Genomic DNA, 13,703 nt, shown 5'->3' with positions numbered 1-13,703 from the left:
TGCACTTTACAAAAATGTAAGGGAGTCTTTGAATAAGGTGTGTGTCTAGCACATCCTGATTGGGGCAAACTGTAATTAGTAGACAAATGCAAATCACCGCTTAAAAAACTTCCCCTTGCAGGGAAGTATGAACCTAACTATACACTGTCCTATTTCAAAGTGGTATAAATAGATTAGCAGACCAAGTCGTGTTTGGACTGACAGAAGAGATAAATGTATCCTAATCTAATAAATGGATGAAACAAACAAGTTTAATTTTCTGCAGATCAAAAGCAGAATCGAGGAACGCTGTACACAGAGACTGAGATGAGGCTTTGGGCTGAATGGATATCAAATTTAGGGACTCTAAATTCAGCAACAGATACAACAGAGGGAGTCTTTGATCTGAAAATCGGGTGTTTCATGTAATAGATGTTTGGAATCAGGCTAAAGGAAGTCCTTAACTGCCTAAAACAATCAAAACGGAGGATGGCAATTAACATGTAATCCTTTTCTGCTGCTAAAGCCATTTCAGAAAAGTGCTGTGACCAACAGAGCGACGTGTCTGCAGCAATACAGGAAGGACCCAGGTGAACTTCTGTCCTGTTGGGAAAACGCCGTAGATAATTATTGCAAAATAATTGTTTGTGGTCACAAGAACCTCCACTATTACCCATAATAAGACCTGACGGGAGGAAACCAATCCTGCGTCACTGCTATTATTAACACTAAATACTAGCAAGAGTTCATGAAGATTTGACTGTTCTGCCCTAGAACCACAGACAACACGGAGATTCCTCACAAATCAGGCGGCAGCAGGCCAGGACTCACAGCACAGCTTGCAAGGGGCAGCGCTGCACGGATGCCTCCCAATTACCCGTATTTTGCTGTGTATAACACACACTTTTTTGCCCACATTTTTGAGGGAAAAATAAGGATGCACATGGACAGTACTAATTCTGTATCTATGTAAATGTTTTTAATTCTTTTATGTATGCTTGTGCATTAAAAGTGTAATTCTAGGAAGCAACAACGATATCCATATGCAAAATAATATCCTGAGTATGACAATCAGATTTGTTTCTAAATATAAATATATAAATGACTGAACTAAAATTAAAATGGAAGTTTTTTTTTCCCTGGAAGTCTGGGCCAAAAACGTGGGTGCACATTATACATGGCAAAACACGGTACCTGCCAATTCTGCATATTAGTTGACCAGCCCTCTGACTTCTCACGATCATGAGGAGAAAAGGGTCTGAACTTCTACAGTTTAGGTGGTTCTCTTTTCAAAGCTGGTTAAATGCAATGTTTTAGGAAGGCAGTGTTCTGGATTTTGCATACTCTCTTACCCCCATCCCTGCAAGGCAGTTCTTATATGCCCTGGCTCTGCAATCAGAAGTTGGGTCCAAATTTAAGTACAGCCATTTAGTAGCTGTCGGACTCTGGGCAAGTCACTGAGCCTCTCTAGAACTCAATGCCCTCACCCACAAGATGGAGATGGAGGTAATCATCTTCTTCAGAAGATGAAGCAAGATAATGGACAGAAGGCTTGATGCCTATTGGTTACTGTTTCTTTTATTATTTATTATTGCGGAAAAAAAGCCAAAAGAGTTATTTCATTCTCAATGGAATTATCAGATTTTCCTTAGCTGGCCCCAGGAAATGGAATACAGGGCTTATAAGACATCCTGGCCATAAGGAGATAAAAGTTACAGGTGAGGGACTATACACTTTAGAACAATGGACAAGGACATAATAAAAAATTCTGGGTAAATTCTGGAGACTAAAGGAGCTAATTCCTTAAAATTGGAAAATTCTACCTGTTGACATGTATTCACTTAAGAGCGTAAAAAAGCTTCCTGAGTGGGGAAAAAAAAAATTCTATCATGATTTCAGCAATGCAATTCAAAAGGGGAAGTTTGACACTCATCAATGTCTGGGTGACACACAAGCACAAAACAAGCCTCGCACAGAATCCGCTCCCCCTTTTTACATTATGTGCTTCGGAAACTGCACTCCAGTGATGGATCCCACTGTGCCGTGGTGGTGACAGTGAGGTTCCTATCAATGAAAAGTCTCTTTTCATTTCCTCTGTTCTTTATCAACAGTGAGGAAGAGCTGGCCTACAGTAAGAATTTAGGATTGTCACTCCAGAGACTGCAGGTGGAGATCATTTATTACAGCCCTCAGGCTTGCTTCAGTCAAGTTTGAGGGTGGAGAGGAAAAGACGTGGGCATGGATGTAGGGCAGACCTTGTTCCAATCTCCATTTTGCTGCTGCTGCTGGTTAAGCACGCAGGTGCCTGTGTCAGGCCTGTGGCTTCGGGTCCTGGCCTTGGGCATGGGATGCCACTGAGCCTCACACTCCTTGTCAGGGAAATGGGGTGAACAATCACTAGCTTAGAGTGTTGCTAAGAGAATTAAAGTACATGCTATGTGTCGAGTGATTGCAACATAGTAGATGCTTAATATATGGCTGCGATAATTAAGTGTGCAAGGTAACTGCAACAAGAACATGAGAAGCAAATAATCTCTCACAGCATCGCATGCCCCATTTTGTTCGTGGTGCAAAGAAACTACCCAGGAGGTGCCCTATTGGCCCTTGAAAGACCTTTTTACTGACCACAGTATCTGGAACATTTTATTCTTGTGCAGTATCAGGAGATGGGCTAATTTGGACTGGCTTTTGGCTACACAGTGGAGTAACTCTTTGTTTCTTAAACTTTATGGCTAAATTTATAAGGCACTAAGAACCTCCAAGGACCTCAGTGACCATGTAATCCCAGAATGTCCTCTTGTTCTCTTCCGGACAGGGCTCAGAGGCTTTAAATCACTTCTACGTGGTGCGTGAGGCTGCCTCATTTGCAGTGGTCCAGGTCAGGCTAAGGCAGCCTTCTGGGTGGGATGAGAGGAACGAGCCCAGCTCTAGAGAATAATGAAGGAAAGACATCTAGATACATAAAGATGCTCACTGGGCTGGACTCCACTCCCGCATCTGAGGGTTTGGTAAACAAGGACATGCGCCTGACTCCAGGGACCGCTGCATACAACACTCCCTGTTCGGGTACAAAGTTTCAAAGACTCTTTGAGGAAATATATTTTCCCCTTTTCATATTTTAGACATTAAGTCTTTTATACACATTCCAAATCTATGAAGTTTAAATAAAGTATTGATCCTCATCTTTTTGAAAATATAAAATGTTAAAGATCCTAGACAGAAGTAACTTTTTTGTTCCTGCAAAGGGCCCACTATCCTTAAAATGTGTTATTGACCTTCTAATGGGAATATGTAAATCTTTCCAAAGGTCTTTCATCTCTTAAAATATCCAATGTTAAGTTTGTTTTTATGACTGCCAGAAGTCTTCCGCCCTGTGTAGCACTTTAAATCAATCTCTGACTCTAATTTTGTCTAATTCACTAGTTTATCAGACAGAGATAAACTTCAAGATGTCATGTGAACAATCAAGAAAATCTCTTTAAAAAAAAAGTCCATTTATCAATTAGCAGAATTCCAACAGGGACATCTTCTTGGCAGGGGTGGGCCTTCCCTCATTCCAAGGAACCTATAAATTATCCTCTTTCTTCTATGACCTTGTTAATTTCAACTGAAAACATTCAGTGATAACTGGAGGCAAAGGGCTGGTGTGGTCCCTTCCCCAAGGATTCCTGCTCTTTCTTTTCCTCTCAGACTAGTTTTGTATCAAGACTTATTCTTCAGCTCCTCACCCTCTACAGGAGCAAATATTTTTTGTAAGGAACTCATAGTTGAGTAAAGGAGTGAAAAGTACGATCATATTTTATTTACTTTTATAAATTAATTTCTCATAGTAGCCAGCTGCATGGAATAGGCACTTTTCAACTACTTGTTGAATGAGTGAAAAACATAAATCATTGGTCTCAGTTCCAAAAGTGCTCCCTTCCCTCTGGACTGAGGAGAAAGGCAGTCACAGCTGTCTTTCAGGACCAAGCTGCAGTTCTGTCAGTCAGGCCTCCCAAGGGGCAACCACACCTCTTCTAGAGGGTGATGTTGCTAAGAGAACGCTAATATCCAGAGATACTAAGTATAAATATGTAAATATACAAAATACATAAACAGCTAGCCATGTGGGGTGTTGGAGCAACTGATTTCAATATTGAAAACACTACTCACTTAGAACTGAAATATATGCCCCTTAACATAAAACATATTCGCATGAAACTGGCTAGCAGGGCTCGGTCCCCCAGGGAAATGTCCCTGCCAGTCCCTCTAGGGTGTGGGGAGCTCCAGGTCTCAAGCTGCTAAGCATTTCACTGTGTATCTCTTGCTGAACTTTGGTCAGGGTGGACAAAAAATGCATTCCCTTTCTCCACCACTTAAGCATTAACTGGGAAACATCTAGTTACTTCTTCTCCAATTATCAAAAACTTTACTTGTTTGCTGCTTTTAGAGAAAAAAAGTGATTAGTAATTCAACTGAAATAGATTTTTTTAAGGCAACTTTTATCCACTACGGATAAATACGGATAAATGCGACAGGTGTTTATCTCTTTCCTCCACATTCAATTTCTGGTAGGTGTAATGTACCATTCCCTGAGCAATTATAAAAATATCACTTGCATGAGAACAGAGTTTGTATTTGATAACATGGTAAACATATCTGTGTCTAGAAAGCTAATGGGACTTCATCACCTAGAGCAAAAGAAAAAGACCAATATAGGACTTCAGTTTATGCTATGCCCATGGGAATCATGCCACTGAAAGGGGCCTTTTGACCACATGAGGTCAAATGAGATTGCTATTGGGTGGGACTTTCTTTGAACCAATTGGTTCCCATCTCAGGGAGTACAACTGCCCTGCAGTTTAGGAGCTGTGTTAGGGCAGAGCCTATAGAAACCCCCAATCTCAAATCTTACTGCCTTTCTGGCACTCTTCATTTCTTCTGGGCATGAAAATATATGCTGCTGGAGTCCCACACAACTAGACACACACACTTTTCACAGTGTGTACTCCATGCTTCAATATACTTGAGCCTAGTTCACTTACAGAGACACAGAACAATGAAGATTGCTCCCAGGTGGTCAGACTCAAACGACTGTCATTGTGGTCGACCAATGATATGTTTATCCTGATTCCATCTCAGTGATTTTAGAAATGGCATTTTTAAATAGATTTTGTGCACAAAGAAAACAGTAGCCAGCAGAAAAGATAGTTCATTTGGAAGGGGCATTGCTGGGTATTTGGTTCTGGGAACAAGCCAAGTCACTTTCTCGTACGCTTTAGACAAGTCATGCCTACATCACAACATGCCTTCACCACACAATAAAAAGACTCAAAGGCCATCAGCCAACAGTAGAGATGCAACCGCTGTGGACCTTTGAAGATGCAAAGTGTTGCAGTAACTTCTCGCAGTTGGATCATATCAATAATACCAAACTGACAGGAAGCCACATCTATTTTCACACATCTACTCAAAAAAATCACAGAAGAATCTGACTTTGGAAAGAGTTCCAGACACAGACACACACACACACGCGCGCGCGCACACACACACACACACAATTACAAACACAAACATGTGACAGTGATTACAACCACTGAGAAAAACAACTCAAGAAGATGAACGAGTAGGCATCTCAACGGTATGTTTTCAACAATACTTCCTTAGACAGAGAAACATTTGAAAAGCTACACTGGAAATATTAACCCAAAAAGTTAAATAAATAAATAAATAAGCTATCAATGAGAATTTGGTCATGCTTCATGCAACATGTAACAGCAGCAAAACAGGGTGAGGTCACATGGTGAAAGCTATGATACTTCATATTAAGAAATATGTCTAAATACACTAGGGAAAACAGAAAGCTGTAAGGTCATCTCAAGAAACAGTACTCATTCAGTAAATCAAATGTGATAATCTGGCAATTTAGTAGCAGGGTCCTAAGTCTGCACTGAGTACTGCACACAAAATAAAATGTGCAAAATGTTATCAAAATAAGCGTAAGGAAAGAGTTAAGTGTAAGGGCTTGGTCTCTGTTTTGTGGATAAAAGGACACAAATTCTGTTCTACAAACTGGAAAGTAGCCACAGGGAGGAGGAGGTCATGGGGAATGTGGATGTGTTATGTAGACAAATGGCACCACAGAGTCTGGTGGACACCAAGACACACCAGGACAGGACAGAAACAGACACCGAGGCTGGAGAGGAGCGTCCTCCTTTTCAACTTGAATAGCATTTGTTCCCACCGTTGGTGCCATAACTGAAAACATAATTGTGTCTTTTGTAGTTTTTTTTTGTTTGTTTTGGTTTCCTGCAAAGAAGTTAGTGCGTCATCCAAAAGAATCAACAAATCAAACAAGAAAAGCAATATGCTACTTTCAATTTTTATGTACTCTAGTTGGAGAGGGATTTATATATAAATATACATTTATAAATATGTACATATACAATAGACAAGGGAATGAGATTATATATACATATATACATATGTATATATAATCCCTATCTTCCTGAATTCTTGGCAAATAGTTAGTCCTGTGGTTAGAAGTGAAGATAGAGGGTGGAGGTTGGGAGGAAAGTTAACGAAGAGTGCATACCGCTTTCGGCTTCTGCAAAACGACAAGAAAAGAATTTAAATCAAACAATGTGATAATAAACTGACTGACACCAAAAGAAAGAGAAGGAATAAAACCTTTGTTTCAAGTTATTTGAAGGGTGCATGTGAAAGCAAGGTTTTTCGGCAAGGCATGGGAAGGGTGTCATGGGGTGAAACAACAGAGGAGGCCGTTCAACACAGGCTGGAGGAAAGCGGGTGAGAAGGGGAAGCAGGGCTCTCTGAGTTTTAACATCAGGTCACTTAGAAAATGTGAGAGGAAAGGAAATGGGCCATTTCTGAATGCAGGAAAAAGCCTAAAATTATTATTTCAGGAAGGGTCAAACACTTGGTTCTCTGAAACACGGATATTGTGTTTAGTAAGTCGGGTGTTTTCTCAGAGGCATGATCCACATTCCCTCAAATACACCTTTTTCCACAAGAACCAATGAGCTTCCACACTGAGACCAAGCCACATTTGAGGATTAAAGCTGGCAAAGGCACACAGAAAGCCAAAACAAAGCCAAACAAGTTCTCTTCTCCCTTTCCTTAAAAAAGAAAAAAGAATCTAAAGAACTCTGTCTATACATATGGCTTTGTTGAAAACATCTCTGATATGTGAATTAATTGGAGAATCCGTCAGAGTAAAGATCCTCTCCTCAGAACACCTCTGATTCCTTTTTCTCAGAGTGGTGACAATGCATTCACACTGAACCATTAACAGACTTTCTCTGTTCCTCCTTGTGACCAAAAAGTGACAGGTGAGACATGACTGGTCAAGGTTCAGTGTACAGTCTCCTGCTATAAAATTTTTCCAGAATGGTTGAGAAACACTATTCGGCATCACCCCCATCATGACACTTTTTTGAGAGATGCACAAATAAGAGAGAACACTGAATTACACAAAGATTTACTGACTTGGCAACACAAAGGATATCATTTGCAAAAATCCCTTCACAGGTACAGGTGAATATTGGCAACAGCATGGGCAAGCAGTAGTCCCAGAAACACCCATGTTATCTGTTAATAGCAAATAATCAGGACTCTCGGTCGTTTTGTCTTTTTTTTTTTTTGCAAATAATATTCTTCACTTTGCCAACACAGAAGAGAACAATGTATATCTATATACATATTTGTTAACTGTTACATCCATGTTCTACATGTGTCTACCAAATCTACCATTTTTTCTTCCTCTTGGTTGATTTGGATTTTCGTAAGAGCTGAATGCTTGATCAGATTGATTTTGTGAGCAATCTGATCTGGGGGTTAAGGTAACAGAGAACATTGGATTAACTTGCTTATAATCCAGTGTGCTTCAGTTATAGAGACACAGACCGCACATTTGAAAGTCTGGCTTTATTGAGTCATTCATCCAAATAATGAAAACTCCTTAAATGATGATAGCAGGAACCTTCTAGTCTTGCCCTGCACTCTGCTCAGTCATTAAGGTGCATGTCGGAGGGCACTGCACTCTACAGGAAGACTTACTGACTACAACCAGGAACAACCCACGGGTGGCATTCCAGAGGACAAAAGCCTGAACATTTCCCAATGAGTTATCTTTCTGTCAAAACTATGGATAACAATAGGGGGAGGGAGGTGTGGCAAAAATCATCTCTATTTTATCTGTAATACATACACTATTTCATCAACAGATTTCCTCTTTAATGCGATGCTTCCTTCTTCCAATGTGACCTCAGATATTGACTGGGGTGTTATCTGTTTCAACCAGGCCCAGTCCCTCATCAGTCTGATTTGCACATAATTAAGTACAAAATAAATAAATAAAGAGGGCTCCTGCCTCTGAGCCTTGATCTCCTGGCTAATTTACATGAAGCTGTTATTCTGCCACCTGGATTTCAGCTGCACCGGGAGCAGCACATATGGTCCACAATAGGCTGCTTGTAATTTGGCTATCAAGAGAGCTCATATCTCCCATCACGGCTCTGCCCTGCCTGCTGGGAAGGGGGCCAGAGTCCACCTGCTTTGTGCTCACAACAGTAAAAAGGAGTAAGAGGACAGTGCCTGTCCCTGCTTTTATGCTGAGAGGGTGGAAAGTGAGCATTGGCATGATCGGGTGGAGACCTGAGTGTCTTATCCCCTGGAGAAACACTCTCAACGCCCAGGGGGGCTCCAGATGCCAGGTGGGTCCAGGATAGAAACGCCTGTGTCTGGTTGAACATGCCTCGAAAAGGGTCCTAACATCAGAGAGGTGTTGCATCAGGGTTCCAAGCACATAAATAATGCCTAAGAAAGAAGAAGTGGACCAAACGTTCCCAGGGTGCACTCTCACCATCGTAAAAGGCAGCTGGCCGCTGAGACACAGCAAACTTACCGGCTCTCTCGGTTGGCAGACTTGTACTCAATGGCTATCATTAGGAGCTTGAGCTTCACAAAACACAGCCTGCAAAGAGATGGGGAAACCTCCCAGTCAGTGCTTCTGAGGACCAGAACCACTTTGCAAACACTATTATGACCTTTTCATCTCCTAATCGTCGTTATCCAAGGGTCCCTCATTCCACAGTCACTGTGCCAAACGGACAGGGCTGTGAGTGACACCTCCCAGCATCCCCATTAAAGCCGATTTCTCGCAAGCGATAAGGCACTGAATGTTCAAAGTGCAAATTGCACTCAGGTCTAGATGTCTAGACACAGACCCCAAGCAGAAATTGGTGCCCGGGGATTTATGCTGGGCCAGATTCATTAGTTTCTCGGTTGGGTAGTAAAATGTTAACTGCAGGGGGAGGGAGGTTTTTGGAGCAGCTGGACCTGCTATTTGGATACCACTTTGGTCTTTTGTACAAATGGCTCATATTGTTGTTCGGAGCAGACCCCTGTGTGCTCGGAATGATGGTAATAATCCTTGGCCTTCGTGTAACTGCCCAGCACATGACTGCAGCACCGTCGTTCCTGGCTCCAGCCAAGCTCTCTCACCTCATCTGCCCGCCACTCTTGCCTGCAGCCCAGACCGCTTTGAAGTGGACTCGGTCCTGCCTCTGTGCCTTCACTGATGCAGATCCTGTCCCCAGAACGTCTTTTTCTCTCTTCCCAACCCCCTTCCCAGGCCCACATCAAATCTAACCTGTGTGGGTCTTCTGCAGCTACCACAGCCCTCTGATTTTATTTCTACTCTCAGAACTCCTCCAGCACCTTGTCTGCAACCATATCATCTATCCTTGAGTCAATCTAACACTGGCTGTGGTTTCACATATCTGAAGTTTGTCTTCTCAACCAGCGTAACTTCCTTAAGAGTTTTAGACTGATTTGAAATTCCCCATAGTGCTGTGCATGGAACCACTGATACAGACAAGCTCAAGAAACCATTCCCACTACTAGGGTCCAATTCTAAGAAAATAATAACAGGTTCTGGAAAATACTTTCAACATAAAGGTGTTCAAGTTAGGAGTGTTTATACAGAATAAAAAAAATGAAAACAATCTAAGTGTTCAGTAATAAGGCAACTGTAAAAGCATGGTACTATATGGTATGTATTAGCATTCAAAATGACATTTTGAAAACTATTTTATAGTGTAAGATCAATAAATATTATATAGATACAAATACGTAACTAACAATATAGGAGGTAAAAATATATATTTATATACTCATAGAAATAAAAGCTTGTATCAATAAAAAATGCATATATTGAATTCATTATAACTGTGCTCCTACAATGAGCATTATCACTTATGTTCCAAAGACTTTTGGATAATAAAGGAATGGTTTACTGATGGATGGACAGGTGAGTTGATTGTTATTCAGCTCCAGCATTGTGAGGAGGAGGATATTCTGGGTCACAGGTCAAGGCCTTTCTTGGTGCTTTCATTTAATCCCCACAATCCCTGAGAGGAAAATATTATCCTAGTTATTCAGATTTCTATTAATATCTCTATTTTACAGGTGACGAAACTAAGGCTCAGAAAGTTCAGGTAGCTTGCCAACGTCCCCAGCTACTACTCGGCAGGATATACAACATCTTCATCCCCAGTGAAGCCTATTTTGTGTCAGCAGAGATAGGCAATAAGCAAATATACAATGAATAAACAATAGATTTTAAGATGAACACAAGTACTATGCAGAATACAAAACCACCAAGAGAATAAAGAATAACTGAAAAAGCGCATTATCTGCAATGATCCAGGAGGACCATTCTGAAGTCACATACAGCACCAAGCAACGGAGTGTGACGAGAAGAAGCAGGCAATGAGAGGGTGTGGGGAAAGGGCACCCTGGGGAGCAGAAACAGCAAGCGCAAGGGCCCCGCGAGGCTGGAAGGAACTTGAGGTCTTTGAGGACCAGCAATAATAACTGTGATAATGACTGGGTCAGGGAGCTGGGGGGAGCCAGGAGATTTTGTTGGCCACAGCAAGGAGTCTGCAGCTTATTCCAAGTGGAATGGGAAACTCTGGTTGGCTTTAAACAGCAAAGTGCCAAAATCAGATGTGCTGGGCTTGAGGATGTGTTATGTACAGTGCTGATGAAGGCCTCATGCTCTCTGTTGGGAATAAGACCAATTGCTCATTCATGCCTGTGAGGTCATGGTCCTCCATATTGCTTTCAACAAACAGTCAGATTTCAAAGGACCACTTCCATGCAAATGTATTGGGGCTCTCGGGTGATTTGCAGGTTTTCTGATTCCTGCCAGCAGACTCTAATGACCTGGGCTTTATGCTGATTACACAGTTTGCTGAAACACCAATCCAACTACAGCTGGAAAAATGCTCTTCTTAATTTACGTCCCATAGAGCACCACTAACACGCACCTTTTATGGGGCTGTTACTTCTGGAGCTTAAACTGTTTAAAATATCAGATGGCTTATGCAATATTTGTTGAACCAAATTACTAAGATTAAATAAGCACTTTCAAATGTAACTAGCAGCTAAATGCCAAAAAACTCAAGGAAAACTGTGATCTTAACTTAGCAAGGATCATGAAGAGGCCAAGTTGCTGATTTGACAAGCAATGGCCACTCTGATTTGGGACCCTGATAGTTCATGGGATCCACAATCTTAATTGCTTTAACCAGCTGATCCTGTGGGTGAGAAGGGAAGAAATAATTCATAGTAATAATCAATAATGAATAATGTCTTCCTAGCTACTACGAAACTATTTACCAACTAGATATAAAAAGAAAGGAGCTTTCTAATGCAGGGAAGTCAATAAAATCTATGTGGCTTTGTGCACATTCATAATCTAGCTGGGGGTATACCAGCAGATCACTGAGTCCTCTTTCATAACTTTCAAATCTCTATCTAAGATAATTCTATATTACTTTACAGATACCACTTTTTAAGAAGCCGTTTGACCCAAAACATGCTTTTGCTCTCTGGCCAAAGGGACAAAGAGGAGAGGGGCAGAGTGATGTAAACAAGGTGATTATATACAAACAGTGCCACAGCCACGGTTTCTCAGACTCCGGCCCTTCAAGACTGGCTGATCCTGCTCTTCTCATACAGACGCCAAACTAAGGTCCAAAGATGGGAAAGCAACTTGCTCAAGGTCAAATGGCCTTTACATAGAAAAGCCAAAAGTGGAAACTAAGCAATTTATTCAAGGTTAAACAACTGTTATGCAGAAATGTCAAAAGTGGAAATCAAGTCTCAATGCAGTGCTGCACAGATGTTTCTCATAAAAGTGGAGGAAATGAGTGGTGGCCAGCAGCCCACTGTGCAGACAGGTTCTGTCTGGTCAGTACAGTGTTTTGCTCTTTTGTTTTTTTAAATTGGCATCAGATAACAACAGGTGATCTCATATAAAAACTAGTTTTCCAGATTTCCTGGACAAATCAGAAATGGCCACACTGAAGCTAGTATTGATTGGCACTTCAAAGTACTTGCCCCTTTAGACCAGACATGTGCTCTCCAATTTGCCACAGTCGCCACCACTCCCTGTTGTCTCAGACCTCATTCTTCACTCTCTGTTGCTATCTGTCCCCTACAGGTATCTATGTTTTTAATCTCTGATGTAAGAGTATCATCTAGATGTTTGCAAAATACCAATCTTGAGTAATTTACTATTTACAGTGGAAGCAGAACTATGTCTCCCCTGGTAATCAGTTTTTAGTTAGAGCCTGCCACAGAGAGTTGGCCAATGTTAGGGTACTAGGCTTAAGGCTGCAGCAGAGGTGCCGCCCCAGCCCCACTGGAGGTCCAGTGGGAAAAACAGATCAAGGAGAGTAAACAGGGGAGAGGGTGTGGTTTCATGTGGTAATCCTTTATTTATTCATCTCTCTGCCCTCTAGACTGAGCTTCTTCCATGCAAGATGCATGCTTTCTCTCCCCGGCATTTTGCAGGTGCAAAGCATAAGTAATGTATAAAATACATTGTATAAATGTATAAAAGAATGGGGAGTAGAACCTCAGGAGTTGCTGGAAAAATACAGAAGAGTTAAAGTGGTAAACTGGGAAAGTCTAGTTTAGACAGACAAAGCTTGGAAGTGAGTATAGAATCATGAAACAAAATGCTTCTTGTCTTGTTCTATAAAAGCACACAGATTGGGCAGTGGTTGGGGGGCAGGTGTAGAAGGAAATAATAGCAGTGATGTGCTCTGGGAATCTAATTTTTGCCTTCAATCTACTATGCTACAATGTAAGCACAAATCTACGATACAGACATTAATTTCTCCTTGGGACCCTCTACAAATCTTGTTATAAGAAGCTTGCCCTCAAGAATTTGCCTTCAGACTACCCAAAATTGATATCCTGAGATTACACATTTACTTGAATCATTCAGCACCTTCTTTTTTTTTTTTTGGTAAAACAGAATGGGCTTTGCCCATCTAATCCTTACAGTCATTCTGGGCCTTGACTCAGGCTACCGTGTTTAAACATATACAGGAATGGGTGGGGTGAGAAAGGAGGCATAGGGTGAAGAGGGGATCAGAAAGAAGCAAGAATTTTCACAATGTGGTAAACAGAATGAAATCAGCCATAAGTTAGCAAGAATTTAATTCTTGTTTTCTAAAATAAAATGTCCCAATATGTCCAGTGCAGGAAGTTGTTGCTGGCTGCAAAAATAATTACAGAGGAATGGAAATGACTTCTTTTTTTCTTTCTAGAAAAAAATGTCACTGTCACAAAAAGGTCTTAAACCAGCAATCTGCAATAAAACTGTTGTAATAACAAGTTAGATTGCTTTCTTGATAATTATTAAG

The 13,703-nt window shown here is 41.2% G+C and overlaps 1 protein-coding gene across 20 annotated transcripts in view; it reads right to left on the bottom strand.

The window, feature by feature from the left end:
- KCNMA1 (potassium calcium-activated channel subfamily M alpha 1) overlaps window positions 1-13,703 on the bottom strand; it is a 718,090-nt gene that overhangs the window by 138,383 nt on the left and 566,004 nt on the right. For all 20 annotated transcript variants that reach the window (XM_054572515.1, XM_054572516.1, XM_054572498.1 and 17 more), the window contains one exon: window positions 8,885-8,953. In XM_054572515.1, coding sequence (XP_054428490.1) covers window positions 8,885-8,953 — 69 coding nt within the window. The remainder of the gene's footprint in view (window positions 1-8,884; window positions 8,954-13,703) is intronic.

Source organism: Pteronotus mesoamericanus, unplaced genomic scaffold (genome assembly GCF_021234165.1).
Source record: "Pteronotus mesoamericanus isolate MK-2021 breed Mesoamerican mustached bat unplaced genomic scaffold, CSHL_Meso_final contig_24, whole genome shotgun sequence".
Classification (NCBI taxonomy): domain Eukaryota; kingdom Metazoa; phylum Chordata; class Mammalia; order Chiroptera; family Mormoopidae; genus Pteronotus; species Pteronotus mesoamericanus.
This window is presented reverse-complemented; position numbering and strand designations above follow the sequence as displayed.